Source organism: Solea senegalensis, linkage group LG2 (genome assembly GCF_019176455.1).
Source record: "Solea senegalensis isolate Sse05_10M linkage group LG2, IFAPA_SoseM_1, whole genome shotgun sequence".
Lineage (NCBI taxonomy): Eukaryota > Metazoa > Chordata > Actinopteri > Pleuronectiformes > Soleidae > Solea > Solea senegalensis.
Window position 1 is genome coordinate 19,705,291 of NC_058022.1, and position 26,032 is coordinate 19,731,322.

Here is a 26,032-nt window from a genome sequence, read left to right on the forward strand (position 1 = left end):
GAGGTAGATAATTACACTTTCCAATGGTTGTGCTGTAATGTTAAAACATGAACGGTATTTACAATTACAGTTCATGTTTTCCATGACACATTTGTAATTTAGAATTTTTTTGCTACAGGTGGATGCAAGGTTGACGCCCCTGGCAGCGATGGGGCTGGACCGAGGTGCTCTGATGCATGATGGCCTTCGCCTCCATGGTGGGGTTGTATACCCAGGAATCACAGCACTGCAAGGGGAGAAAAGCAGAGAGATGCCCGGCATCCCCCTTACTTATAACAGGGATGGCCTTCCAGAGCTCATTTACAAGCCTGATGGCCCCCTGGACAGTCGTAAGTCAACTAATGGATACCTTGGCCTATACAAGGGCACCCCTCCAAGTCTGCACAAGCCTGTGCTGGTGCCTGGAGCTGAAGGTTTAGAACGTAGAGTAGGGCCAGGAGAAAAAGGATCTGAGCTGGGCTTGGCAAGTGCTGGTGGCAGCTATCTCCGCCTGCCATGGCTCAGCCCCTACCCTGAAGCAAGCATGTATCCCTTCATGGACACATCCAAGTATGCGGCTCTGAACATGTATAAAGCTTCTTTGCTCAGCCAACCCAACCCCTATCTTCCCCAGCACCTGCCCTACCCTTCTCTGTGTGCTGCGCAGGGTGGTAATGTTAACCCTGCCGCAGCATCTGCTGCTGAGAGGCTGTATTATATGCCGCCATATCCTCCTTCTCCCATCTCCTCTCCCCTGGTGGCGCCGCCCATGAGGATTCCTGCTGTCACAGTGGCCCCCACGTCACTGGTGCACTGCCAGGACAAGGGGCTTGGTGTTCCACCCCCATTTGCACAGCAACTTCACCAACCTTCCCCTCATTCTCAGCACCACCAGGCTGCTATAGACAGGGACCGGTCTCCAAGCAGGAGCAGTAGACCAAGCAGGCCTCCCTCTAGGAAGGGCTCCAGCAACAACAATAGCAGCAGTACTTCTAGCTCTAGTGGCACCAGTGGTGTGAATAATAATAGTCTGCCCACTGATTCTTCTTCTCATTCATCATCTCGCCTTCCCCAGCCTCCCCCCTCCCCTGCTCACAATGAAAGTTCATCAGACCTACAAAGACCTGTTGCTAGGATAGGACAGTTACCCACCTCCTCTAGTTCTTCAGTATCTGTCTCATCGTCATCCATACAGTCCATTTCTCACCCATTCTCTGTGAGCAGCATGGCTTCGGAACAACCCTCTCCTGCCCGACCCAGCCCCCACAAACACAGGCCAAGAGATGGGGCACCTGAGCACAGAGGTATGGGGGTTGAGAGGAGACCCAGCAGGTCGCCTTCCAAACCTAATTTTGAGAGGCCACCTCATCAACCTCAAACAACCAAAGACTCAGCAGAGAAACCCTTAGATTTGTCAGGCAGAATACTTGAGTTTGGACTGCCTCCCAATGGATTTCCAGTTAAGATGGACACTATGGCAGCAAACGCACGTTATGGACTGCCCCCTAGCCGAGAGCTCCTAAAGGAAAACCTGTCCCACTCCCCCTCCTCCCATCCTCACTCCGTGGTCAGCAGCACTTCTTCCAAGGTCTCAGAGAGGCCAGAGATAATCAGCACTTTACACTCCTCTTGGGTTGTACCTAGCCCTTCTCCTTCCCATACACAGCACACATCAGGCCTGCCCTCCTCCCCGAGGTCTAATGCAGACCTGGGCCATTCACAAGCTAAAGGCTCCTCACCCTCTGTCATCAAGCACAAGGGTTTGGAGAGAGTACATCCTCAACAACATAGCTCATCCTGTCCAAGAATTGGGGAACCCAATCATAATGTATCATCTACTCAACAATGTGGCTCTTCTCTGGCCAACACCAGGGCCCATTCTCCCAAACCCAATGGAGAATGGGTCAAACACAGCCCCAGCCAATCAGAACATCCAACATCAATTGGGGGCCACCACAGAGAAGGAACAGATAAATCCTCCCTGAGCACTAAGAGAGGAGAAACAATTCCGGAGGTGTCATCATATAAAAGGCCCTGTGTAGAGAATGGTCTCCCTCCTGGACACCTGTACCTCCCTCAAAGTGATGCTTACCTGAACCACAGTTTGGCCTATGCCAATAGATACCTGCACTACCCAATCCCTGATGGCATGGCACTACACTCCTTACCAATGACAGGGAAAGGCCCAGTCTACCCTCATCCAGTACTACTTGGTAGCAATAGCCTTTATCCCACTCACCTGGCAGCAAAACACCCATTACCATACCACAACATCCCAGCTGGTCCAGCAGGAGATTACCTCACTTATAACTCACAAGAGATGGCCCATCCTCTGATGCAGACTCATGCAGACAAGCTGCCAGAGAGGAGAGATGCAAATATGAAGCCAAGAGGACAGGAGAGATCACAAGGTGGTGTTGAAGAAACTGGGGGCCACAGAGAACACAATATTGTGAAGGAGATAGGTGAAGGAATCCAAATAAAGTCGGGTAGGGATGCAGGAGCACAAGGACAGAGTGGCAGTCAAAGCAAAACCCCCTCTTCCTCTGTAACATCCAGAGAAAAGATTGTATGCATTGACCTTGTGCACTCAGACACAGATATTGAGACTACACCAACAGTCCTCAAACATCCCTCTGCTGAAAACAGCACCAAGGTGAACCAAAATGAATGTTGTCATCATAACCAAAATCTGACAAAGACTGACTATGAGCCAAAACACCAACACCACCTTTCCCATTCTTATCAAATACACCCTGCACACAGTCCCACCCTGAAGTCCAACCACACTGAGCGGCAGTCAGAACCTACCTTGGGGAGACCAAAAGTTCATCAGGATGCACCCTGTCTTGGTGTGACATCTAGCACATCCCCAACTTCCCCAGGGCAGATTTCCCAAGCAGATGAGAGCATGGATGAACAGAGTCCCAGCCCAGACCCTGGAGACCAAGACCAGAGCACTCTGCGCTGTGCCCGCACATCTGGGGAGCGCAGCTCCGGTAAGGAGAAAGGGGACAGGGACTGTCGACCTCACCACATCACACAGCACTGCACAGATGTGTTGAAAGTGTCAGACCAGGAAAAAGTGTATGAGACTGAAAAAGAAGACAGTATTGTTGACCTGGGAGAGTCACAAGGAGAGGGGGATGAGGAGGACGATGAGGATAACCACACCTTATCTAAAGGCTGCCGTAGCTCCAGTCTGGCCAAGAGGATTGCAAACTCCTCAGGCTACGTTGGCGACCGCTTTAAATGTGTCACCACTGAGCTGTATGCTGACTCTAGCAAGCTGAGCCGTGAACAGAGAGCGCTTCAGGTAAGGCTATTAACACTGGTGGCTGTTTATATTTAGTACAGGATATGTTGGGTTTGAGCTGCTGGTGGGCTGCAGACAGGTCATTATGAACAAAGGTTTTCATGTGCAAATATTTCAAACGTACTTTTAAGATCTAACATCCATGCAGGAATAAATCCCCAAGGGCCACTGTCCTTTTATTCACTCAGAACAGTCCAGAACTTCCCGTCCAACAAATCCTGCATGAAATTGACGTATTTTGCATTTACAACACGGTACAAATGATAAAAATGCTGTCATGCCACTGTCCTAGCCGTTGGCTTGACCCTCCCCTTAATTTATCATTGTCTTAGTGAGCTGGTGCAAGGCTAGTTTAGGCTCTCTGTCAGGGAAGACAGTTCAAAGGTTAACCAGGACTGCCATCACTGTATGGTGATTAGTGAGCAGCCGCTGTAAAGGTTATATCTGTGCGTGCGTGTTTGTGTGTCCTTACGTGCTTGTCCTTGTGTGACTGCCTTGGGGCTAAAGCATGTGTTAGTGCTGACTGTGCTATAGAGCCATGTACTGTAGCTCCAGAGCATGACTGTGGCAGCCTCACAGTTCACACTGCCTTTGGCTATGCTTAACCCCAAGATTAGGGGCAGTGGAGGGCTTGCAGTGTTGCTTAAAAATCAGCAGCTGCCCTCTTTGGGCTTCCTCTTAGGCTTTCTGCATGCCCCCCGTCCGCCAGCTATCCTCCCCCCATATCTCTTCCCCCGATGGCCTATGCTGCCCTGCCTGGTTGCTGTCCAAGGTCATAATTTCCTCCTCGCCCCACTACCTAAAAGACCCTCTCTGCTAACACACATCCCACTAAACGCACAGTAACGCCCCACCACTAGGTCCCCAACTAGGCCATCACCTGCCATTCAAATCTGAACATTATGCTGTTTGTTCTAGACCATTATCTTCACTTCCTTATGCTCAAAGTTCAGAATAGACGCACAAACAAACTTTAAGCTATATTCATGCTTGGCAGATATTTTAATAGATTGCACATGATTGTCTATTTTGTGAACGCACTCTAGAAAACTGTGGGTTTTGTCTGTGTCATGTTCGTCAATGCACAGCTGCAACACAAAGCTATCAAATGCTCTTATTCTGGACAAGGAAAAAAAAAACCCAAATCAAATGTGGAACAAAAATGTTTGGAAAAAATTAACGAGACGACTAAATGTACATCAGCACTGTCGGTCCTGCCCAGAATGAACATATCGTTGTGATTTTCAAATTGATCACCCATACATTTCAGAAAGTGTTTGATAGTTTTGGTGCAGTGTTAATTGACCTGTTGAGTCACGTTCATTTGATTGTGTTATTTTGTGGGATTGTGGCTGCCTATTGTGTGTACAAAAACATGTGGAGAAACGTATCAAAAATTCATTAAACAAAAGATGAAATGATGGACAGATATATTGAGCCCCCCATTCTAATTGCTTAGATGGAAGTCATATCACGAGAGGGGAGTAATATAAGTCAACCTGCAGCTAACTGGGAGGTCAGTTCTTTACATTTCTTATCACATCTGCCTCTCATGGGCTCTTTCTCCTTTTGTACTCTGTATCGCTGCACACTTCTTTTCTCCCCCCTCTCCCTTTTTCCCTCTGTTTCATCTCCTCTCTCTGCCTCAGGGCTTAGATGTATATGTTTCCTAGCCATGTTTATGTTTCAGGAAGGGAGATGCCAGGACTTAAGCCCCAGAGCGCATGGACTCACAGTGGCTGCAGTAGTCTAACCTGTGTGTTTTGATGCCATGCTTGTGATTTATCTGTCTACCTTTTTGTCCTGTGTGCGTTTGTTTTGTGCGTGTGTGTGTATGTGTGTGTGTGTGTGTGTGTGGGTTTAATTTCTTTGGCATTTTCTTTGAATTTTAAGACAATGTGATTTCTGATGCAATTTTTTGCTTCTGTAGCTGTTGAGGCCAGATTGAGGCTTAGAGAGGTGTGTGTGTGTGTATGTGCGTACGGCAGATGATGAGTGGTTTTCATGGGCTCTCTCTGCATTTGTGTGTGTGTGTGCGCACAGCGGGCAATGATGCGGTTCTCGGAGCTGGAGCTGAAGGAGAAGGAGGGCGGCGGTGTGTGTGTGTCTGCCTCAGCAGCAGGACGGGAGCTGGCAGACGGCCAGCGCAGAGAGCGAGCGCTGGAACACTGCCAACAACCAACCAGGCAGGGAGAGAGGGAGGGTGAGTAACCCAGCACCACACACACACACACACACACACGCGCGCACGCACAGCCACTCTGCAAATAAACACTTTGGGAAGAGACACACACAAACAATAGGTGCGTGTACACACTCACATGCACTTGCAGCAAATGCTGAGGCAAGACCGGGTCACTCTAAAAAAAGACGCACTTCACACACAGACTCGACGCACACACACACGCAGACTCTCTTACACAAGCAAGGCCATCCGAGCGAGTGAGCAGGAGAGACAGAGGGGAAGTTTTATTTTCAAGAAGCCTTTTGTGCTTATCTGCGCAGAGAGACGATCGAGAGGGAGAGAAAAGTGGACAGGGAGGGGCAGAGATTGCGTGTGAGCGAGAGAGAGAAAGCGGGGGGAGTTAGTGGGTGAAAGCGGATGGGAGAGTGCAACGGAAAGAGAGAGAGAGGGAGAGGGAGGGAGGGAGGGCGGAAGGGAGGAGGAGGAGGGTTAGTTACGTTGGCCGAGAGCCCAGCTGTGAGTTGGAGCGAGGCCGCGGCTGACGTGTGAGCCTAATTATGGCATGGAGAGAGACGGAGAGGGAGTTGAGGAGAGGGGGGAGGCTGCGCGGGTGGGGGAGTTAGAGTCACGCTCTGTGTGAGAAGGGCGTGGTGCGGTCATGCCTTGGGGGAGGACAGAGATGGGGGCGGCGGCGGCGGTGGGTTGCCGTGCGCAGTCAGTGCGCAGGATGTTTTCTTGTCTCTCCCTGCTGGAAGTGCGAGCGGTTGCGCTGAACTGTCAGGCTGCTGGCTCCGCTCACATCAGATTAAAAAGTCTTTACCCCATCAAACTTTTACTGCCTGTCTTTAAAGCAGAATAAAAGCTGGCCAGTGTTTAACTGGCATTCTTCTTCTGTCAATCCCCCACCCTCTCACACCGGCCCTTTTTTTTCCCCTCCGCTCTCTCTCTCTCTCTCTCTTTCTCTCTCTCTCTCGCTCTCTCTCTGTGTCTGTCCCCATTTCATCCTCTGTTGCTTATTTTACACCCCCACCCTTTTTTCCCCCACATCCGTCTGTCTCTGCTCTCCTCAGGTGTCCGGCCGGCGTACACTAATAACAGAGTTCCAGTCCTCCAGAGGTGTGGGGGCCAGAGGGAACCCTTGTCCCCAGGGCAGGGGGCCCGAGATGGGGCCAAAAGTGCCTGCCATAGTGGGCTACAGGATGGAACCAAGAGGTTGATGAGAGAGTCTGAAGGAGGCCATTGCCTGCCCCCCACTCTTTCACCAGTGAAAGGGTTTACTGAGGAGAAAGACAGTCATGGCTTTGGACCCACTCGGAAACGTCCACTCTTCACCCAGGCTGAGCAGGAGAACATGGAGAGGGAGGAACGAGACAGGGGGTTTCTCCTGGAGAAAAGACCCAAGATTTGTACAGGTGAGAATTTCCAGATCCAGTACCAGACTCACCCACGACTACAGCACCATCTCCCCTCTCCTCCCACTTGTTTTCTATGCACTCTAAAATCCCACTCCCACTTATCAAATAACCTGTTTACACTCGGTTATAATTCACTCCCAGGTCCAAGCAGGAGTAGACAAAACACAACAGGGCACAACAACTGCTGACATTGGGAATTGTGGGAATCGCCATTTTTAGCAGCTTCACCCGGGTTTAAAAATCCCGGGTGAACCCCAGGCTGAATTCTGCCCACCTCTTATCCCTTCATCTTCTGCGGTGCTGAGCCTTGTGTCATCCCTTGTTCTTTCTTTCTTTTCCTTTTGATGCTAACTCCCTCCCAATTAATTCCTCCGTCATAAACCCCCAGCGCTCCCCCTTCCCACTCTCTGTCCCATCTTTCACTCTGTGTGGCAGCCAGCTCGGAGAAGTGTTTAATCCTGCCTTTGAGCAGTGTGCGAGAGAGAAGCGAGGGAGAGGGACAGCCATTCTCCCTCTCTCGCTCTCTCTTCTTTCTGCTCTGCTGTTCCTCCGCTGTGCTTACCCACCCTCGTCAAAGCTGCTCTTTTCTTCTCTTTTCATCTCATTTCTTTTTTCCCCTCATCTGTTTGGGTTTCCTTTTTTCCTGGCATGCGGTATCGCGCTTGCTCTCCCTGGCACTGGCAGACGAGTCAAATACCCGTCCCCCGTGAATTTCAGGGGGAGAACTCTCCCTCTGCTTCTCTGGTTTTTATTGCTTTGTTTCTCTGCCTGATTCTTGACTTCTGTCCCCTTTTTACTCCCCAGCCTGTCTGTTTCACATCCCTCTCCCTGCGTTTTGTGCTTGAGTGCTTATATGTGTGTTAAATATAAGGCTTCAAGGTAGTTTTACAAGCCATAAGAACATAGTGATTAATGGTCTTTGTTCTTTGTGCTCAGTTGTCTGCACATTGGTATATGAACACACAATAGTTTGGTGTCTTGCATAAGGGGAGAGTATTCATTTTGAAACATGAGAAAGCTTTTTATGTCGGGGTGCCCACAATGCATTCTCTAATTTATCTAATGAGTTAAAGAGACCAACTTCGAGATAGATTTTTCTTATTTAATATTTTAAGTAAGGGTTAAACCCGAAAACCTAACGACAAAAGAAATGGCAAACAATACGAGCTGTTATGTGGTTTGCAGATGAGCAGGCCAGTCCTGATGAAGATGAGGATGAAGAGGTGCGCAAGCTCAAGGTCTGCATTGAGCTGAAGGGACTGCGGCTCAGCAAACAAGCCGCTGGCGCAGCCTCACCTGATGGATCGCACATCAAACTGGAGAGGGGGTGGCCCCAGCCCCGATTAGTCGCTCAGGCCCAGAGCATACGGGAGCGCAACATCAGACCCGGTGAGCCAGAGGAGCGAGCGGCAGCCCAGAGAGCTGAGATCAACAGGAAATGGGGCTGCGAGAAGCTTCTTAATGGTAAGACTGAACCATCAGCAATGCAAACCACTTCTGTATCTCAGCTAGAGTTCAGCTAGGGTAACGGAAATCTATCTTTGGCTCATGTTTCACTTTCTTGTTGAGAACTGTATCTTGCGGGGATTTCCTGGGAGCCATTGGGGAGGCAGTAGAGGAAATGAGGTAGGGGGATACTTCCTCCTTCCAGAATAAAGTACCCCCACCCACGTCGTCTTGTGGTTCGGGCTTTTTTCTTCAGCTGGGGGACAGTGAGCTCTGAGAGAACTGGCTGGGGGAGATATATGTGGGCAGGTGTGCTGTGACAAATATGTGATCAATGACTTTTCTGAGACCAGTCACAAGGAAAATGGAGGAGGGCTGATATGCTTGTGGAGTGACTTAAATTAAATCAGCGCTTTCCCTTATTCATGTGCCCAAAGGGAGGCACGGTAGCAACAAGGAGGAGGGAATGAAAGAGCAGAACAGAGATTAAAGGAAGTGAATAAAGCAGGAGAGATTTTTGGTTTTATGTTTTCCTGCAGAAACCACAGGCTTTCATTGGCGGCATTTTATTTTTGTTCAAATTTGATTTTATTATTAATTCCCCCCCCACACACACTTTTGCCTTTTTAAATAACATCACCCTGGCAACAGCCATGTGGTCATTTAATTGTGTGTCTGTCAGGGCTTTGGTCTTTTTTTATTTTTTTGGTCAATATTCCATAGTAATAATGATAATAGTGATAGTAAAATACATGAATTCCTCGGAAGAATCATTCAATCTAAAAGGCTTTATTTGTAATATTAAAACATGCTTTATATTCAAGTATGAGCAAGATGCTGTATAATTTCACTCTCCTCGTCATTCTTTCTCACCCTTTGACGATTGAATGAACCGTTTATTCTTTGTGTTGTGTATACCAATCGGGCCCTTCTTGTGTTGTTAGCAAGGCAACAAGGGAAATGTATTTCCATTAAACTATTTAACAGCATTTTTAGGGCAGCTTTTTATTTTTCATATAAATAAGCATTGTAGTGCTGAAAATAGACAGTGCCACATTTGTTTAAGGAGATAACCCATAGCAGATTCCTTGCTGCAATGAATGAGCGCACACACACACACACATGCACAGGAGACACTACATGGGTTGTTTATGCAAACCTGTGGTGTGTGTGTGTGTGTGTGCGCTTGTGTGGGTGTGGGTGTGTGTGTGTTTTATTTTTTAATTTTTTTTTTCCTCAGCGAGCAGGCATGCTGTGCTCCCAGACAGCTCTGTGCGCTCATTAATAAACCAACAGAGTGTGAGAGATGGCCTTGTAATACCTTCCCATCCTCCCCTTCCACTCAGCTCTCACACCATCAGCCACTCACGCTGCCTCTCTCTCTCTCTCTCTCTCCCTCCCTCTCCCCTCCTCTCCAGGAGTAGCTGCTTCCCCCCTTCCCCCCAGCCAGTTGAAGGACAGATCGTACCCACTGGACCCCTTCTCAGGTGACCGTGGCCTCAAGGAGCCCAGGAGGGGCCCCCCCTCTCCGGCCCCAGAGCCATCCATGGGAGCCACTCCTCCCCTCAAGCCTCGTCGCCATAGTGACACGGACAAACCCAAGGGCAAGCGGCCCTTCAAGACCAAACACACTAGTCAGAGGGAGCGAGAACGTGAGAAGAGGAAAGAAGCCGCTCCTAACAGCCCCAGCCAGCATTGTGTGGCTGATATGGGAGCAGCTGAAGATGACAAGGTGAGCACTGATAGGTTGTCTGGCCACGATACGGGCGCCTGGATGTTTGCAGCAGTAGCAGTGAGTTTCAGTATGCCTGTTGGCGCCTCTGATTATGCAGCTAGGGGAGTAAGAGAGGGCGGGAGAGAGGAAGGAAGTATGTTTACAATGTTTAGAGGGCTGCTGGAGCTTTGACCTCCTCCTGCCCTTAGCGACTCCCTGTGGAGCGCTTGCATGCATGTGTGTTTGTCTGTGGCCTTAATTGTCAAGCGCGTGTCATCGGCGCTGTTTTGTGTGTAGGTGCGTGGCGGCGCTGTGAGTGTCTGCGTGTTTGTGAGCATTCCTGACATAACAACAAACCCCGGAGCAATTATACATCACACTTGGTGCCGAACACATCCTACGCACACACACTCGCGCGCGCACACACGCACACACACACACTGCTCAGTGAAGAATGTGGCAGCCATGGTCTAGTGTATGAAGTGCATGAGTTCAAAAGAGACCAGGGGGAAAAAAATGAGCATGGGGAAAAATTGAGGGAAAAAAAAAAAGAAGGCTAGTTGTTTTCCGCCCGCGCTGCTCTCCTGCCCTGCTCCTCCTCAGCCTGACAGCTGCTTCTACATGGAATTCCACTGAGAGGGCACACACTTTGCACACAGACACACACACACACACGCGCGCATATATGCACACAAAGCCAGGCAACTCCCTCTCGCTCCCTCGTGTTGTGCGCGGAGGGCTCTGTTGGTTTAGTGGTTAAAGAATTGTGGCTTGCCAGCCTGCGGTGTTTGGGGCGTGAACAGTTGGTGTGAAAGCTCTGTGTGTGTGTATATGTGTGTTTGTCAGCGATGCATAGTGTGTCTTCCATACACAATAAACATAGATAAACACAGATGTTGCATATGCAGAATCCATCTCTGGCCACTTAATTAGGTACACAGGACACCTTAAACTGTGTTTCCTCTGAGTAGAACGGTTTGGTTTGGTACAGCATGTGTTTTTTTGGATTTCCATTAAGAACAGTACCAAAATAACTCAACCATTCAATAGCTTGGCATCTTCCCTTGGGCTACTAGAATAAAATGGTATGGTCAGGGTGGAGCTAGACCGGCTGCCTATTGTTTGTTTTTGTCGCACTGGTACGACGACACTCAAGTAACGGTGCCGTCGAAATGCAAGCCTGACCGAGGGCTTTACCATTCTATACCCAGCCGTACCATGAAACACATCAGTGCTGTTTCCATGTTCGATGTGTTGTGTGTCAGAAATGGTCTTCAGGAGGGATTATTCGAGTTACTGTTGTCCTTCCAGTCTTTTTTGAACCCCACTGGTCGATTTCCTCTGCCTCTGGCATCAACACAAGGTTTTCACCCAGAGAACTACTGCTCACTGGATATTTTCTCTTTTTTGGACCATTCCCTGTAAGACGTCTGTGTGGAAATCACAAGTAGTGGTAGTTTTTGAAACACTCGGACCAGCTCATCTCGCACATGCCACATTTAACGTCACATTAAATCACCTTTCTTCCTCCTTCTGATGCTGGGTTTGAACTTAGCAGGTCATTTTGACCATGTCTTTTGAGTTGTTTTCATGTGATTGGCTGATTTAGGTATCGAAATGGTGTACCTAATAAAATGACTGGGGTGTGTATATTTGGAGTATCAAAATGGATTAAGAAAAGTATTTCAAAGTAACGGAACATAACGGTGTTATTGAAATAACAATTGGCTTTGTAGAAACCACTGACTTAATTGTCATAAACCTCAAGCTAGTTTTGTATTTTCCACCCCAGTGTGAGTGTGCACCGCGTGCCGTCTGTTCTTTGACAGGGGCCATAACACTCTCCCGCCTCTCTCTCCTCTCTCCTCTCTCCTCTCTCCTCTCTCTCTCTCTCTCTCTCTCCTCAGCTGAGTGAGCAGCGCTGTGCTCCGAGGAAGAGAGCCGCCTCTCCTAATCATTATCCCTGCTCTCCAGTCAAGCCCTGCTCCCCTGTCGCGCTCTGCCCGCCCTCGTTGCAGCCTCAGGTGAATGGCAGAGCGGCCAGTGTCCCACCAGAGGCAGCTGGGATTCACCGGACGCCCCCTGCAGAGCCCCCCACGGTGCGCCCGATCCCACCAGAGGCTCGTCGACTGATTGTGAACAAGAACGCCGGGGAGACTCTGCTCCAGAGAGCTGCGCGATTAGGCTACGAGGTAATAGGCTTCATCCTCTCGCCTTATCACTTTCTCTTCTCACATTTTACACCTCTAACACTTCATCCCTTCCAAATTGCTCTCTCTTTCCTTCCTAATTTGATCATGTGTTTGACAGACACAACATAATTTTTTTTAATTATTCTTTAATTTGTATTTCCAAAACTGACTCGTCTGTTGCGTCGGCACACTTCTCCCTCCTCCTACCTCCCCCTTTCTCTCTTTCTTGTAGCATCTCCTTCCATTTCACCCTTACTCACGCTTTCCTCTCACCATACTCCATCTTTTCTGCTCCTCGCGCTCGCTCGCTCGCTCTGCTCTGCTCTCTTTTCTCTCTCAGGTTTCCGCTCTCTCTCCCTCCCCCCTCTTTCCTCTCAGCACTCTTTCTCTCTTCCTCTCTTTGTGACTCAGATTGTCGTTGGCCCCCCTCCTTCTCCTCCTCCCCTCTGCAAGCACATACACATGCACACACACACTCCCCTCCTCTCGCCTCCGCTTCGCTCTCACATCTCATTAATTTTCTGTGCGGCGAAGTGTGACACACACACACACACACACACACAGACACGTGTGTGTGTGTGTGTGTGTGTGTGTGTGTGTGTGTGTGTGTGTGTGCAGAGACAGCATGAGGGATCGGCAGGATCATTATACGCAGACTGATGCTCGCCTCCTCGCTGTAGCATCGGGAGTTTTCTTCTGTCTTTCTTTGTATGTAGCTGCCGATCATTTGCTCGTAAACCAGATCCTCTCTTTCTCTACAAATACAAGGGAAAAAAAAGAGACGTGTGTATATTTTACTGAATCTCTCAACTCCCATTGCTCTGAACGCTTTTAATTAAATTTGAATGGCCCACTGCCTTATTCTCCCTCATCCCGTTGTTTCTGTTTGTGAGCGTTAACGTTTCTCTTCCCTTGTTGATGGATTTTACAAATTGATTTATTGATTCCAAGTGTTTTTAATGTCACTTGATTTGCAGATTTTGAAGTGTGTCCACTGTGTCTGTCATTTACCTTTGATCCCCTGTGCTTGTGTGCGTGTGTGTGTGTGCACATGTGATAATTTTTATCACCAGCAGAGGTATCATCACAGAACTGTAAATAGGTGTGGGTATCTTTTGTTGCTCATTAACTGGTAGCTTTATAGTTGTGTGTGTTTGTTGTTCGCATTTATGATGAGGTGTGTGTGTGTGTGTGTGTCCATGATAATGTGTGGGAGTCAGAGTGAGAGAGCAAGAGTGTGAATGAGAGGTAAGCACTGGGAGTATAATCGCATTCTAATGGCCCTCTAATGTGCCGTGGTGACTGTGGTTAGCAGCGGCGGCGGCTGTTTTTCCCCCTCACTCTCTCTCTTTCTCTCTCTCTCTCTCACACACGTATGCACACACACACACACACACACACACACACACACACACACTGAGAGTGCACCGCGGCAGCAGGGTTCAGTCAGCCGTGCTGGAGAGAAGCTGGCTCGTCTCTCTGATTTATGCGTCTCTCGAACGTTTTTTTTTTCCCCTCCCGCTCCCTTTTTTTCATTCCCCCTTCGCATTTTTCCTTTCCTGCGCTCCGTGTGTGGAGAGGGAAAGAGGGATGGAGGGAGGAGAAAACCTGAGACTACACAAACAAGGCGCTGACCGCTGCGCAAACAACACCTCCTCCCTCCCCTCTCTCCCTCCCTCCCTTTCTTTCTCTCTCTTTCTCTCTCTCTCAGGAAGCTTGTCTCTCGCTGCCTGTGTGTGATAAGCCTGGGGCAGACCCGTGGGGCTCCCACACACACACACACACACACACACACACACACACACAGCACACCAATTAATGCATACCGCCTCTCTCTCACGCACACACACCCAGATACAAGCCTGTAGATGCATAGCACGCTTGTCTCGCGCTGCTGTTTTAGCGCCGCAAGCTCTCGGCTTATCACACACAGGCAGAGAGATATGAGGGCCTGAGAGACACATCCACACACACACACACTCACACTCACACTCACACAGGTTCATGCAGCTTTCCTTATAAGGACCCGCACTGACTTTTATTCATTTGGAAAGCCTAACCAAAGCGTTAACCGTAACCTAACAACAATTTGAATATCAGCCCTAAACTCAACCAGTACATCAAAAATGAAGTCCTGCCTCATTAGGACCAGGTTTTGGTCTCCATGTGGACTACTGGTCCTGACATAGTCAGTGTTTATGCCAGAAAAGGTCCTAAATAGGTAACCAATACAAAAACATGTACAAACACAGGTTTGCACAACTACTCTTGTTAACGCTTGGCAGTGACTTCCATTCATTCAGACAGCCTAATCAAAGCTTTATCCCCAACATTAACCATAACAAGTCATTGCCTAACCTTAACCTAACCACAAGTCACACCTTAATGATAACAATTTTTTGCCTCACTGGGACAGGGTTTTGGTCCTTATGAGGACTATTTGCCCTAAAATGTCTGTGGTTAATCAGGAAAAGATCAGGAAAACGGGCAACAACAATTGTTATCTACACACACACAGCTCACACGCTGATTACAAGTGCGCACACACAAAAACATCCTGACGGGTTCTTCTCCATATGTCGCAGAATGACGGCTCTCGGCACTTGCCGCTGTTGCACACCCACACAGACTTGCACATGCAAATTCAGAATCACTTCATGCACTCAGACACACAGCATACACACAGACGTCAAACACACACACACATACACACAAACTGGTTGTTCCATGTAAGTGCACACACGCAGGCACACAAACACACACATACACACATTCTTGTACAGCATTCTTGGTGAGGACACTCATAAACATAACACCCTGTATCCTAACCCTTAACCCAACCCAAACCCAAACCTATCCAACTCTAGTCCTAAAACCAAGTCTACGCCTTCAAAATGCCCTTTAAAATAGTGAGGACCAGTCCTCACAAAGACAGGTTTAATTCAAAATGTGTCCTCACAGCCTACTAAAGACACACACACAGGCTTTCTTTCGTGTACAGACCTGCGCATGCAGGAGGCAGAAACACCTCCTGCACACATGCATGTGATTTAACTTGCACTGTACTCGCCGCTGTTCCCGATGCCAGGCCGACACTGTGCATATTTCATGTTCGTTTAGTTTTGCGATCCGTGCCTCTGCACATGAAAGCCCACTCTCTCTCTCCTCCTCCTCCCTCGCTCCGCTTTTATTCTCTCGCTCTCTCCCTCGTCTGCCTCACTCTCCGAGCATTTGAAATGGTAATGAGGAGCGATTCTGCGGATGTCTTCATCCAGCTCCCTCTCATGCCGGGGCTTCGGGGCCCCTCAGCTCTGGGCATTGAAAGCTCCGATAAAGGTGCAGTCTGTCATTTATTCTCCTCCCACAAATCTCTTTTGATTTCACTCCTCAAATCCCTGTATGATCCAAACAAAGAGAGACACAGGATTGCATTTTAAGTTCCCAGTCACACCATCGTCCGTGATATAAAACTCTGCCTTTAAATTACCGCAATTTGTGGATTTACTCACCGAGGTAAAGTAAACCCAAACTGACCTTTTTAAAATTCAACTTTGGATCTGTGACTTGCAAATTTGCACCTTTGACCATGAGCAAAGAGTCTTGACAGGGCCAACCTTTGAAGGAACCACACACCCACAGAGTCCAAGCTATCCTATTAGCTGTATTTAAACTATTAAAATTCATACACAAAATACTCTTCCCCACCATGCCACAGTTTAAACGCTCCATGGCGAAAGTGTGTCATTATCCCTTTATACCAATTGGCAACCCTCACCCATTGGTTTGTAAACTGCCATTTTGATACCTGGAGTTTAGCAGTTTGTCCAGTGTCATTCTACTCTTCTGTTTTTGTAAACCATAATCATCTATTTGATTTTGAATGGGACTATAATTTACAAAATGGACATCATTGACCAGCAATTACATGTCTAGTGTCACCTCCTCCTGGGGGCCATTCAAAAAAGTGAAGGTTTCAGGCACTTCAGCATTGGCTTCACTATCTGGACCCAGAGACTAAATCCATTTGGTCTATACTCTGGTCTAAACAAATGCAGCCTTTTTCAAGAATTTGCCATTTTGATCCGTTTTATTCTGGGTTAGCTCAGTTTCTCAGAGTCAGCTAGCTGTGTTAAGTCAGCTGGCATTGGGTCGTACCTTTAGCAATTAGCTCGCCAACCACAAAGCTACCTAACCCTGTACAAAGTTGCTGTTTCATCAAGCATTCAGCACCTTTCTTCATTGTTTTAGTAGTTTACAGGAAGTGGGTGTGTCTATGGATCGCTAGGTTTTCATTAAAATGTAAATCTTAACCCAAATCTTCTAAAATTGGGGGTTGTTAAAGCGCAGTTTTTTAAAGAAAAGCGCCTAAAAACAGGTCGGTGGAAACCCGCTCTGCTCCGAGTCTGACATCATGAGAGACTCTATTCTCAGGCTTCCTCTTTTACCCCAGCACATTTAACAAGAGGCTGGCACACGCACTCACAAACATATGCACGTTTCACTTGTCAGGGCATGTAAAAACTTAACTGTGTAGAATATTGGCTCTAATCTTACAGGGAAAGTCTCATACACAAACACATCTGGTGTATGTGAGCGGCATACAAGGCAGCGCTGCAAGGGGTTAAACGTCTGAGTGATGCATTGATTGCAGGCGAGTGCAGGGAAGCATTCTAGAGAGGGAGATTAGAAGACGGAGGGAAAGAGCACGCGGGAGAGGAGGGGGGGAGCGGTGTCTTATTTTACTGCGGAGGAGTGTGTGTGTGTGTGTGTGTGTGTGTGTCTGGCGGGAAGCTGGGGCTCTCGTGCTAAGCTCCTCGCTCTCTCCCAGCGATATTAAACACGGCTCCGGAGGTTTTAGCGCTACGCCTCCTCTGCAGCCACACACGCACACCAACTTCTCAGCGCCACAAAAATACACATGAGCACGCAAACACATGCACGCACGCCCAGGCAGGCTGCATATCAATAGCTCTTGCCGTCAGTCTCTCCAACACTTTCCTTCTCTCACAGAGACAGACAGACACACACACACACACACACACATATGCCACACATGCACACAGCGAATGGAATCCCCCAGAGGGAAGCTTCACTACAGAGCTCCTGAATCTCTCTCCGGCAGTCAGAGTGTTGGAAGTGGGTGAAAACCAGTTGGAGCGTCGTCCCACTCCCCCACTCCCCCTTTCTCTTTTTTTCCCTTGCACTTTGTCTTGCTCACACATGCTCTTTCCCTTGATCCAGCGCTCTACTTCTTCCTCTGTTCCTCATTGTCTCTTCCTCCTTTCCTGTCACCTGATCGTCCTCTGTATCACTCCTATCACTGCACCCCCCATTTTGCACTGCCACCACCATCCGTTACACCCCACCCTTTCATCTTGTGTTATTATCAGCTTCAGCCCAGAGGACAGTGCGGGCAGATTTCATCCACAGATTCATTTATCTGTCATCTGCTGGGGTGTTGCCTCTCACTTCTCCCCATCCTTCCACCCTCTCTAACCTTCCACACATCCTTCTCTCAGTCTGTTTTCTCTCAATTGCCTGCTTTTCCTTCCCTCCTTTCTCCCTCTATACTCCGCGTGCTGAAAAAGAGGGGTGAGGGAGATAAACACTTGGACGAGACGGCAGGCTGGAATTAGCATAGAAATGGAAGTTTGCAGTCCTTCCCAAGGTTCAGATGAGAAGCTCGCGTCCCCTCGGCACTGAACTGTTAGCAGGACAGAGGAGTGCATCTGCATGTATGAGTCTTGCATAAATGCATATTAAAATTATTTATGAAATGTAGGTGTTTTTTTTTTATGATTTTAGTTCAAAATGACATCTTCACACAAACATCCATGCACAGTCCAGGGTTTGGCTCAATACCACTGTTTTGTGTCCAAATATCACAACCTTGAGTATGTGGCAATAGCAATATCAGTCCTTTACAGTCTTTTTAATCAACAAAAAAAAAAGACGTGTGACGGACATTCACTCGCATTTTCATCACACAGCAGTGGTGGTTCATGTCTCTGCTATTAAATAATTGTAGGTGATTTTTACTGTTTACATCTAATATGATCCAATGTGATTTTGATGTGACTAGGAAAGTCCCCATATCACCACACTGTACGGCTGCTCTCTATTTCTCTGACTCCTCTGTTGAACAGCAGCAGACACCGCTCCGCTGCAATAAAAACCTGTCTGACTACTTAGTGCTTGGATGCCCAACTGTCAAAGCCTGAGACCAAAGAAAACGCTTCCAGCACGTCTATAAAATCTCTGTGTTCCGCTTCTTTTATGCTTTGTTCAGAGCCCAACTATCGGAGCTGGCTGCCACAGTGGCAACCAGGCCCAACCACGACACACACGCGAACATACACACACCCTCGTACGTGTGCAAGCTGATTCTGGCAGGCTAAACACAGTTGAGACACATTCTAGTTTCCTGATGCTGGTGCCAGCTTTACTATTATGGAGCATTTGTGTGCGAGTGTGCGGGTTTGTTTGGCGCAGGAACACAGTCAGTTCCTCTTTTCCCCAATTTCTCCCCCAAAGGAACTGTAAAGGGAAGCACTGTCAGCGTGTGTTTCGTCTGGCTTGTGTGTGTAGGTCTTGTTTTTCTTTGGTTCGTCCACACGCACACACACACACACACACACACACACACACAATATCCTAGTCTGAACCATTCTCTCCTTCTGTGCTTGCTCTCCTCAGGAGGTGGTGCTGTACTGTCTGGAGAACAGAGTGTGTGAGGTGAATCACAGAGACTACGCCGGTTACTGCGCTCTCCATGAGGCGTGTGCCCGTGGCTGGCTCAGCATAGTACAACACCTGCTGGATTACGGCGCCGACATCAACTGTAGTGCACAGGATGGCACCAGGTAAACAAAGACACTCAGACAAACACAGCAATGTCTCATATGTGGAATACAAATAGGAACAGAGCTTTTTCGACGTGTCTGAATAGGGCAAGCCAGGACGTTGTCCTCAATTAAGTTATTTGAGCTAGCTCGTTAGGAAAATTCGGGGATTTTTTAAATATGTTTTTTTGGCAAGAGCAGTGATTTGACAGATTTAGCTGCAGTTTTCAGTGGAAAAGGCCAACCACGTTCAAAGCGCATATTAAAATTTACAGTAGGACGTCTGTTCACAAGGGCTGTGCACAGGTCTTAAGTTAAGCTCTTATTTATTAAAACATTTTTCAATATTGGTTGTATTACAGAGCCGTAGTGAGATCCTTGGTGGGAAGAATGGCAGTCTTATAATCATGAATTTAATGGTAGTTTAAGAGAACTTGAAATGGATGAATATAGTTAATATTAAAAAGTATCCCTTCAGGGTGACGGTTTAATGCAACTCACGGCATATTTAAACGACCAAAATATTTTCAGTGTTGTTGCCATTTGTATTTGGTTGAAATTAATACATGTATGTTGATCTAGACCAATTCATGATGCCGTGGAGAATGACCACCTGGACGTAGTGCGAGTTCTGCTGTCCTACGGTGCCGACCCTACACTGGCCACATACTCTGGCCGTGGCCTCCTCAGGATGACACACAGTGACAGCATGGAGCGCTTCCTGACCGGTAAGATCCCCTGCTGGCTTTTTAGTCTTGTCACAATACAATACAACAAGTGAGGACAATTGTTCAAGTGAGTTCATCTTGCAAATCACAGAATTTCAAATCTAGTGGATCTTTAAAATAAGAAAGCTTCATTTTGAAGCTGTAAATTGCATCATTAATCCTTTGACAAATAACACATAGGACTTACCAAAGGCCCCCAATCTTGTTCTGTCTCTGCTGACCTTTGTGCAACCTGTGTGTACGTGTCTCTGTTTTTAAATCCTCACCCTCTGTCACTAGATCTGCTGTCCTGTTCTCTCCTCTGGCCCCCTCCCCAACCTAAACCCACTCCCAACCCCTGCCTTGACCACCTGTTAGACAGGGAGTCTCAGCCCGCCGGGTGCGTGCTGCCGCCTCTGAGCTCCTCTATCTGGTTACCTAGCAACGGCAACTGTGTTTGCTCTGCTTACGTGTGGAAACGGGCTTCACTCTGGCTGGAGACTCTGCTTTTGTATGTGTGCGTGTGTGTTTTCATGAGGCTGCCACGCTAGAGTCTGACGTGGTCTGTTCAGAGGGCTCGCCTGAGTGTTTGTAGTGGAAACACAGTCTTTACGAGGACGACATGGGTGCGCACAGAGGCACACGCTTCCTCTGTAACTAATACATGAACACCTAAAAGAAGGTAAAATTGATGACGTGCGTGTGTGGATTTAGTAAAAAGACAAGCGTGGGAGATGAGGCAAAGAAAGGGGGAAATGAACAGGTGTAAGTCGGCAGAAAGGCGAACAGGTTTAGAGCAAAAGGGAGATTCATATGTAAATAGCTGGAAAGACGGCGTCGAATTTTGAGACGAGTGTGGATGGATAGATCGATGGCTGCTAGATTGACAGAGCAGGGGAGAGACAGACAGACAGACAGACAGACAGACAGACAGAGAGGGAGATCGAGCACCAGGGAAAATGAGTGAGAGGGGGAGATTGCTGCCCTCCCTCCACCTGGTCCCACTCATCTGGAGGCCGTTAATCCCTCCAAACACACGCCAGACGCCCCACGCCTCAGCACTGGCACAAAGCCCAGCTCTCACTCTGCATGTGTGCGTGCGTGTGTGTGCTGAATACACACTTGGCTCTTGCTGTGTGTGCTTACCCAGCTCCCTCTGCTTGTTTGTTTCCATCTCGCTCGCTCTGTGTGGTGTGTGTGTGCGCAGGCAGCGACTGTGTGTGGTTCTTGTTTGATTCCTGGCAGCCGTCTGTAGCCCTGCTCTGAACTGAGCCAGCTCTAACCCAGCGGAGACGGTCGCTCGCCTCCCCCCTGGTACAGCCGCTGGCCCCTGACCATCATCCCCGCCCCCCCATTTGCTCTGTTTGTTTCTCTTTTCTCTCTTGACACTGCCCCTCCTCTTTCTCCTCCTCTGTTTCACTGTGCTCTTTTCCATTTTTCTGCTGTAATCTCCAAGGGCAATTGGTGTTTGCCCTATTTGCCCTGCTGCCTGTCCCTGGGGCTCCAGCTCTTGAATAACAGGAATTTGCTCCTCTCTTCTCTCCATAGATTATTTTGCTGACCTTCAGGGCCGCCTGGATGACGACCCAGGACTTTACTGGGAATTTTATGGCAGCGCTGTGTGTGGTGAGTACTACAAAGTGCTATTAGTGTGTGATTTAATTCTTTTTGTGTATTTTTTATTGCTATCCAGCTTTGAGAAGTACACACGTGTTCTGTATATGTCATTGTTATATCTGTGACAAGTAAGTGATCTGTGTGTGCCTGTTTTGTGTTTTAGAGTCTAGTGAAGAAGGCGGGATCTACGACATCCTGGCTGACCCACCAGGCCCAGAGGATGAGGATGAGGATGACAAAAGGGAGGTGTTCGAATTTGAGTTCTCTGACCGACCTCTGCTGCCTTGCTACAACATCCAGGTGTCCCTTTCCCAAGGGTGAGCTTTGATTTCAACAGCAGACACACCCGTGTATTTCTCTGCCTCTTGTCCGTCATCCATTAATATTGATTGATTTTTTTCCCCTTTTTTTTAGGCCTAGAAACTGGCTGCTACTGTCTGACGTGCTTCGTCGGCTGAGAATGTCGGCTCGTGGTTTCCGACAGGCCTTCCCCCACATGGAAGTGGTGACGGTGGCAGAGGCAGAGTTTTACCAGCAAGCCTCTCTGTCGCAGCTCTTCTCCTGCCCTGAGGAGCTGGAGGGCTTCCATCCAGACAGCAAGGAGCTTTTAGACCTGGTGGAGGACAGTGCCGAGCTGGCCGCCCTGCTGGGCTCCTCACTGGAGTGTCTGGATGACCGCTGGGACCACCCAGGGGACAAACTGAAGGACAAAATCAAAACTGTTGGCAAGCTATACTCATCCTGACCCCTTGGACCACTAAACCTGGACCTTGATCTTTTCTGACTCAAGCTTGCTTTAAATCTAACCAGGGGTGATGATGATGCCTTAGCCTGACCCTTAGCTCCCGTGCTTCGGCCATGTTCTGGACCAGCACTGGTGCACTGTACAGATGGCTTGACCTGCTGGCTGACCGGGCTGCTCAGATATTCCCCTCCTTTAAATGAGGATAAATAAGTTTGTGGCTATGTAGACTTAATAATGGTCTTATTTTTATAAATTAATATATGTATAAGTGAATAATTATATATAAATAGCGAGAGTCTTTTCTTTTGAAAGTTGCTCATGACGACACCTGAAAGATTTTGTATAACCGAGTGTTGTCAGCAAGAGTGTGGGCGTGCAGCACATTGTTCATGTGTGTAGCTGTACAGGATAGTACCGAGATTGTGCTATTGAATGTGGTATTTGTGTTTATAGGAAGCACATGATGTCCTGTTTTTTTTTTTTTTTCTTCCTCAAGACTCAAGCACTCGCTTGAGCCATAGGGGTTTCTTGGTTGTATCTTTTTTGTTGTTTTTTCAAAGAAAGCTGAAATGTTGCTTCCTGTTTAGTCTGTAATTTAACATGCAAAACTACAAAATTGTTTGTATAATAAAGTTTTAAGATAATGTTGATATTCACCCCCTCTGCACAGAGCTTGTAAATAACAGGGAGGCTACTGCAGTAAAGTAATTTTGGTGTGTTCATTTTTGTTTTAATTTTGTAATTAAAATATCTCATAATTTGTATTTATATTTTACAAAAGAAGTTGCTTTAAAATAAATATACAAACTGCAAGATGAAACCTGGTTCCTGCCGATCATTGTGTCCGTGCTGGTGACTCGAACAGAATTTTGATCAGTTTTGCTGGGGGCTGTCAAATATATTCTTGCCCAGGATATGATGTGCTTTGCCTGTGCGTCATCGTGGCGTGATCGCCAACAAAATCCTATATTGCCATCTTTTGGAATATTTATGTACTGTAGGCATCATGCAATTTATTGCTGCAACTGCAAATGGAGCGCATGAGCACCCATTTACTGCTGCTGCTGTGAGCAGGAAAAGAAGTTGTGGCCTGTAGCGCCCTCCAGTGTCCAAAACAATTTTTAGATGACGGCCTCTGCTATATCGAGCGTTTGTTAAGGTATTTATGTTTTTAAATAAAACTGAAATAAATGTTATTTTAAAGTCACTAAAAAATACAAAAATCTATTCATATCATAAACAGTTACTTACTACTTTATTTTGTACACAGGACACCCAGTGTGAGCTACCTTTCTACCTCAAGTCTGGTCATTCTATGACCTTTGGCATCAAAACAGCATTTTCCAGTACTGCCCCTTACTCTCACTGCTTCTACACACACTAATCTGTGATAGTAATTTTTACTTCTGCATTTATCCCATTGTTATCACACACCAGTAGTGAACACAAACTGGGAGCAGGACCAATGGGGGGTTGGGTACCTCAGACCTTGACCTATCCTGCAACTACAAGCCCAAATCCCTTCAACTGCCCAGTTTCTGAACTATTTAGACCAACTGTCTGGCACTAACAGCTAGTCATTTAAATCACCTTTCCTCTCCATTCTGATGCTTGAGCGGAACCTCAGGAGGTCTCCCTGACCATGTCTACGTCCCTAAATGCTGCCATGTGATTGGCTGATTAGATATTTGCATTGAACTGTTATACCTATTAAAGTGGCCAGTGGATCTATACTCAACAACTCTCTGTCTCTCATCCTTGCCTTGGATCAAGGGTTGGGGGTTGTTCACTCTGGCCAACAGCCCCCCAGTAAATTAATCTGGCATAGTTTCCACCACATCCTCACTGTGCTGTAAATCAGCTCTTTATCTATACGTATTACGTATGAACGTGTCCACGTGAACGTGAAGAGCTGGACTTCAGAGGCTGTAAGGACGTCACACATAAATGATGACTGAACCAAAGACGAGCCTAACAAGCTAAACCGACTTGAAATTTAATTTCTAACTGCCCTTATATCTGCAGAGAGGGTACAAAGAGCAGACTGCCAAGTGCTAAGGTTTTGGCTGGTCCACAAGACAATGGAGCATTTGAGATGAGACATGATAGATCTAGTCCTTTGGGGCATGAATAGACCTCTGGATAAATTTCCCAACGAAAGAGAAGATGCAGACTTGAATCTGGCTCTGAGATAAGTCTAAGACTTACTTTAATGACGAGAAAAATATACAAAGAACTTGCCACATGAATATTCATCTGAATTACTTGCAATGATAACAGAGCTTTTTGAAAGGTAGTCAGTGCTGGAGTGCTGTCAGAGGTGCTGATGAAAACAGTATGACCTGTTAGACTGTAGTTTCTCAACCCAAACGCTAAAATCACAGACAGAGTCATCCAGAGGCAGAGGGTACAGGTCGGTCACACTCAACATCAACCACTGCGCTTACTGGGCATCAGGATGTAATTACATGTCATTTAGCACACGCTTTTATCCAAAGTGACTTACAATGGAATAGAGTACAATCAGCCAAGGGTGGAATCGAACTTGCAATTCCACAATTCCGCGATTCCTTGCAATTCTAGACATAAAAGCTTAGCTCTGTGCATAAGCCATTATGGTTTATAAATGAAAGTGAAAGGAAGGACATACATCTCACTGAGGTGTAAATATTTCACTACATTGCTAGGTCAGCAAAGTTAGCTCTTCTGTCCAGGAACTCTGCCTACTGACTTTCTCATTGAATTAGGAGCAACTGGACTTGTAGATATGCAGTTTACTACTGATTGAATGAAATTTGGAAGATTGTTACCTGGATGAATGAGAATCTACACAGAAACATTCTATTTTTCAGTAAAATGCATTAGATTGGCATCAAGTAGACCCCAAAATGATTGTCACTACAGTTATATGCGGTTGTTACTATATGGTCTATTGCATTTTCCTGCATTAATATACAGTAGTTTGAGAAATTAATTGTTTTATGACTAACTAGGTGTTATGTGTAAGACATTCAAAGAAGTTTCCAAATATGTGTTGCACTTCAGTGTTCCTGTCCAGTTCAAACATCGCGACGGGGTTTGCAGGACTTTCATCTCACAAGAATCCAAAGTTGCCCAGGCTGTTCTCACATAACTTGCTTGTATTTTGTGCCCCTGCAGGGCGATGAACTAATTGGTCTTATACTTCCTTTGTTTTTTTTCTTACCATCATGACAACAATGTACCGTAAAGTACAATGTATTCTAAAGTACAATGTACTGTGAAGTACAGCTAGATACAGCAGTGACTGTGTAAATAATTAATAAACGATAAATAGGCTTATATTTCCTCTGCATATATTGTTAATATGGGGGGAGGGGGAGGTGCAAGTTTGTTAATTTATTCTTATTTTATTCGTATTCTATTTGTTACCTTTGTACACTGGAGCGCTGTGACGAAAGAATTTCCTGCAAGGGATTAATAAAGTATATTCTATTCTATTCTATTCTATTCTATTCTATTCTATTCTATTCTATTCTATAAGTGGTATAGGAATTGTTTGTTTGAGTGGTCAAGACATCATTTACTTCTACTTTTTTTATGAAATACACCATTTAGTTATTAGAAATATATTTAACCTGTTTAAACAAGTGACACTGGTAAATGTAATGTAAGTAAATATGTATTTATTGATTTTGGGAAAACATTTTTTATTTTTACTTCAAAGTCAACACACACATTAATTTGCCCCAAATATCAAATCATATTCTCAATAAATCCAAGTAATATCGTCCATTTAAGGTTTAAGAGTAAAACCTGTTAATAATTAATAGGTAATTTTATTTTATATTATTTATTTTTAAACGTCAGCTGTACGTCGTGACGTCATATGTTG

At 46.8% G+C, this 26,032-nt stretch overlaps 1 protein-coding gene across 2 annotated transcripts in view; it reads left to right on the forward strand.

Moving 5' to 3' along the window:
* bcor (BCL6 corepressor) overlaps positions 1-22,845 on the forward strand; it is a 36,617-nt gene extending 13,772 nt beyond the window's left edge. Inside the window, exons 3-14 of one of the 2 annotated variants that reach the window (XM_044052018.1) lie at positions 119-3,295; positions 4,755-4,811; positions 5,339-5,498; positions 6,551-6,892; positions 8,081-8,359; positions 9,760-10,073; positions 11,963-12,247; positions 18,944-19,110; positions 19,672-19,817; positions 21,345-21,422; positions 21,577-21,730; positions 21,828-22,845. In XM_044052018.1, coding sequence (XP_043907953.1) covers positions 119-3,295; positions 4,755-4,811; positions 5,339-5,498; positions 6,551-6,892; positions 8,081-8,359; positions 9,760-10,073; positions 11,963-12,247; positions 18,944-19,110; positions 19,672-19,817; positions 21,345-21,422; positions 21,577-21,730; positions 21,828-22,158 — 5,490 coding nt within the window. In that variant the 3' untranslated portion in view covers positions 22,159-22,845. The remainder of the gene's footprint in view (positions 1-118; positions 3,296-4,754; positions 4,812-5,338; positions 5,499-6,550; positions 6,893-8,080; positions 8,360-9,759; positions 10,074-11,962; positions 12,248-18,943; positions 19,111-19,671; positions 19,818-21,344; positions 21,423-21,576; positions 21,731-21,827) is intronic. The other variant, XM_044052027.1, reaches the window with a different exon arrangement.
* The last annotated feature ends 3,187 nt before the right edge of the window (positions 22,846-26,032 follow it).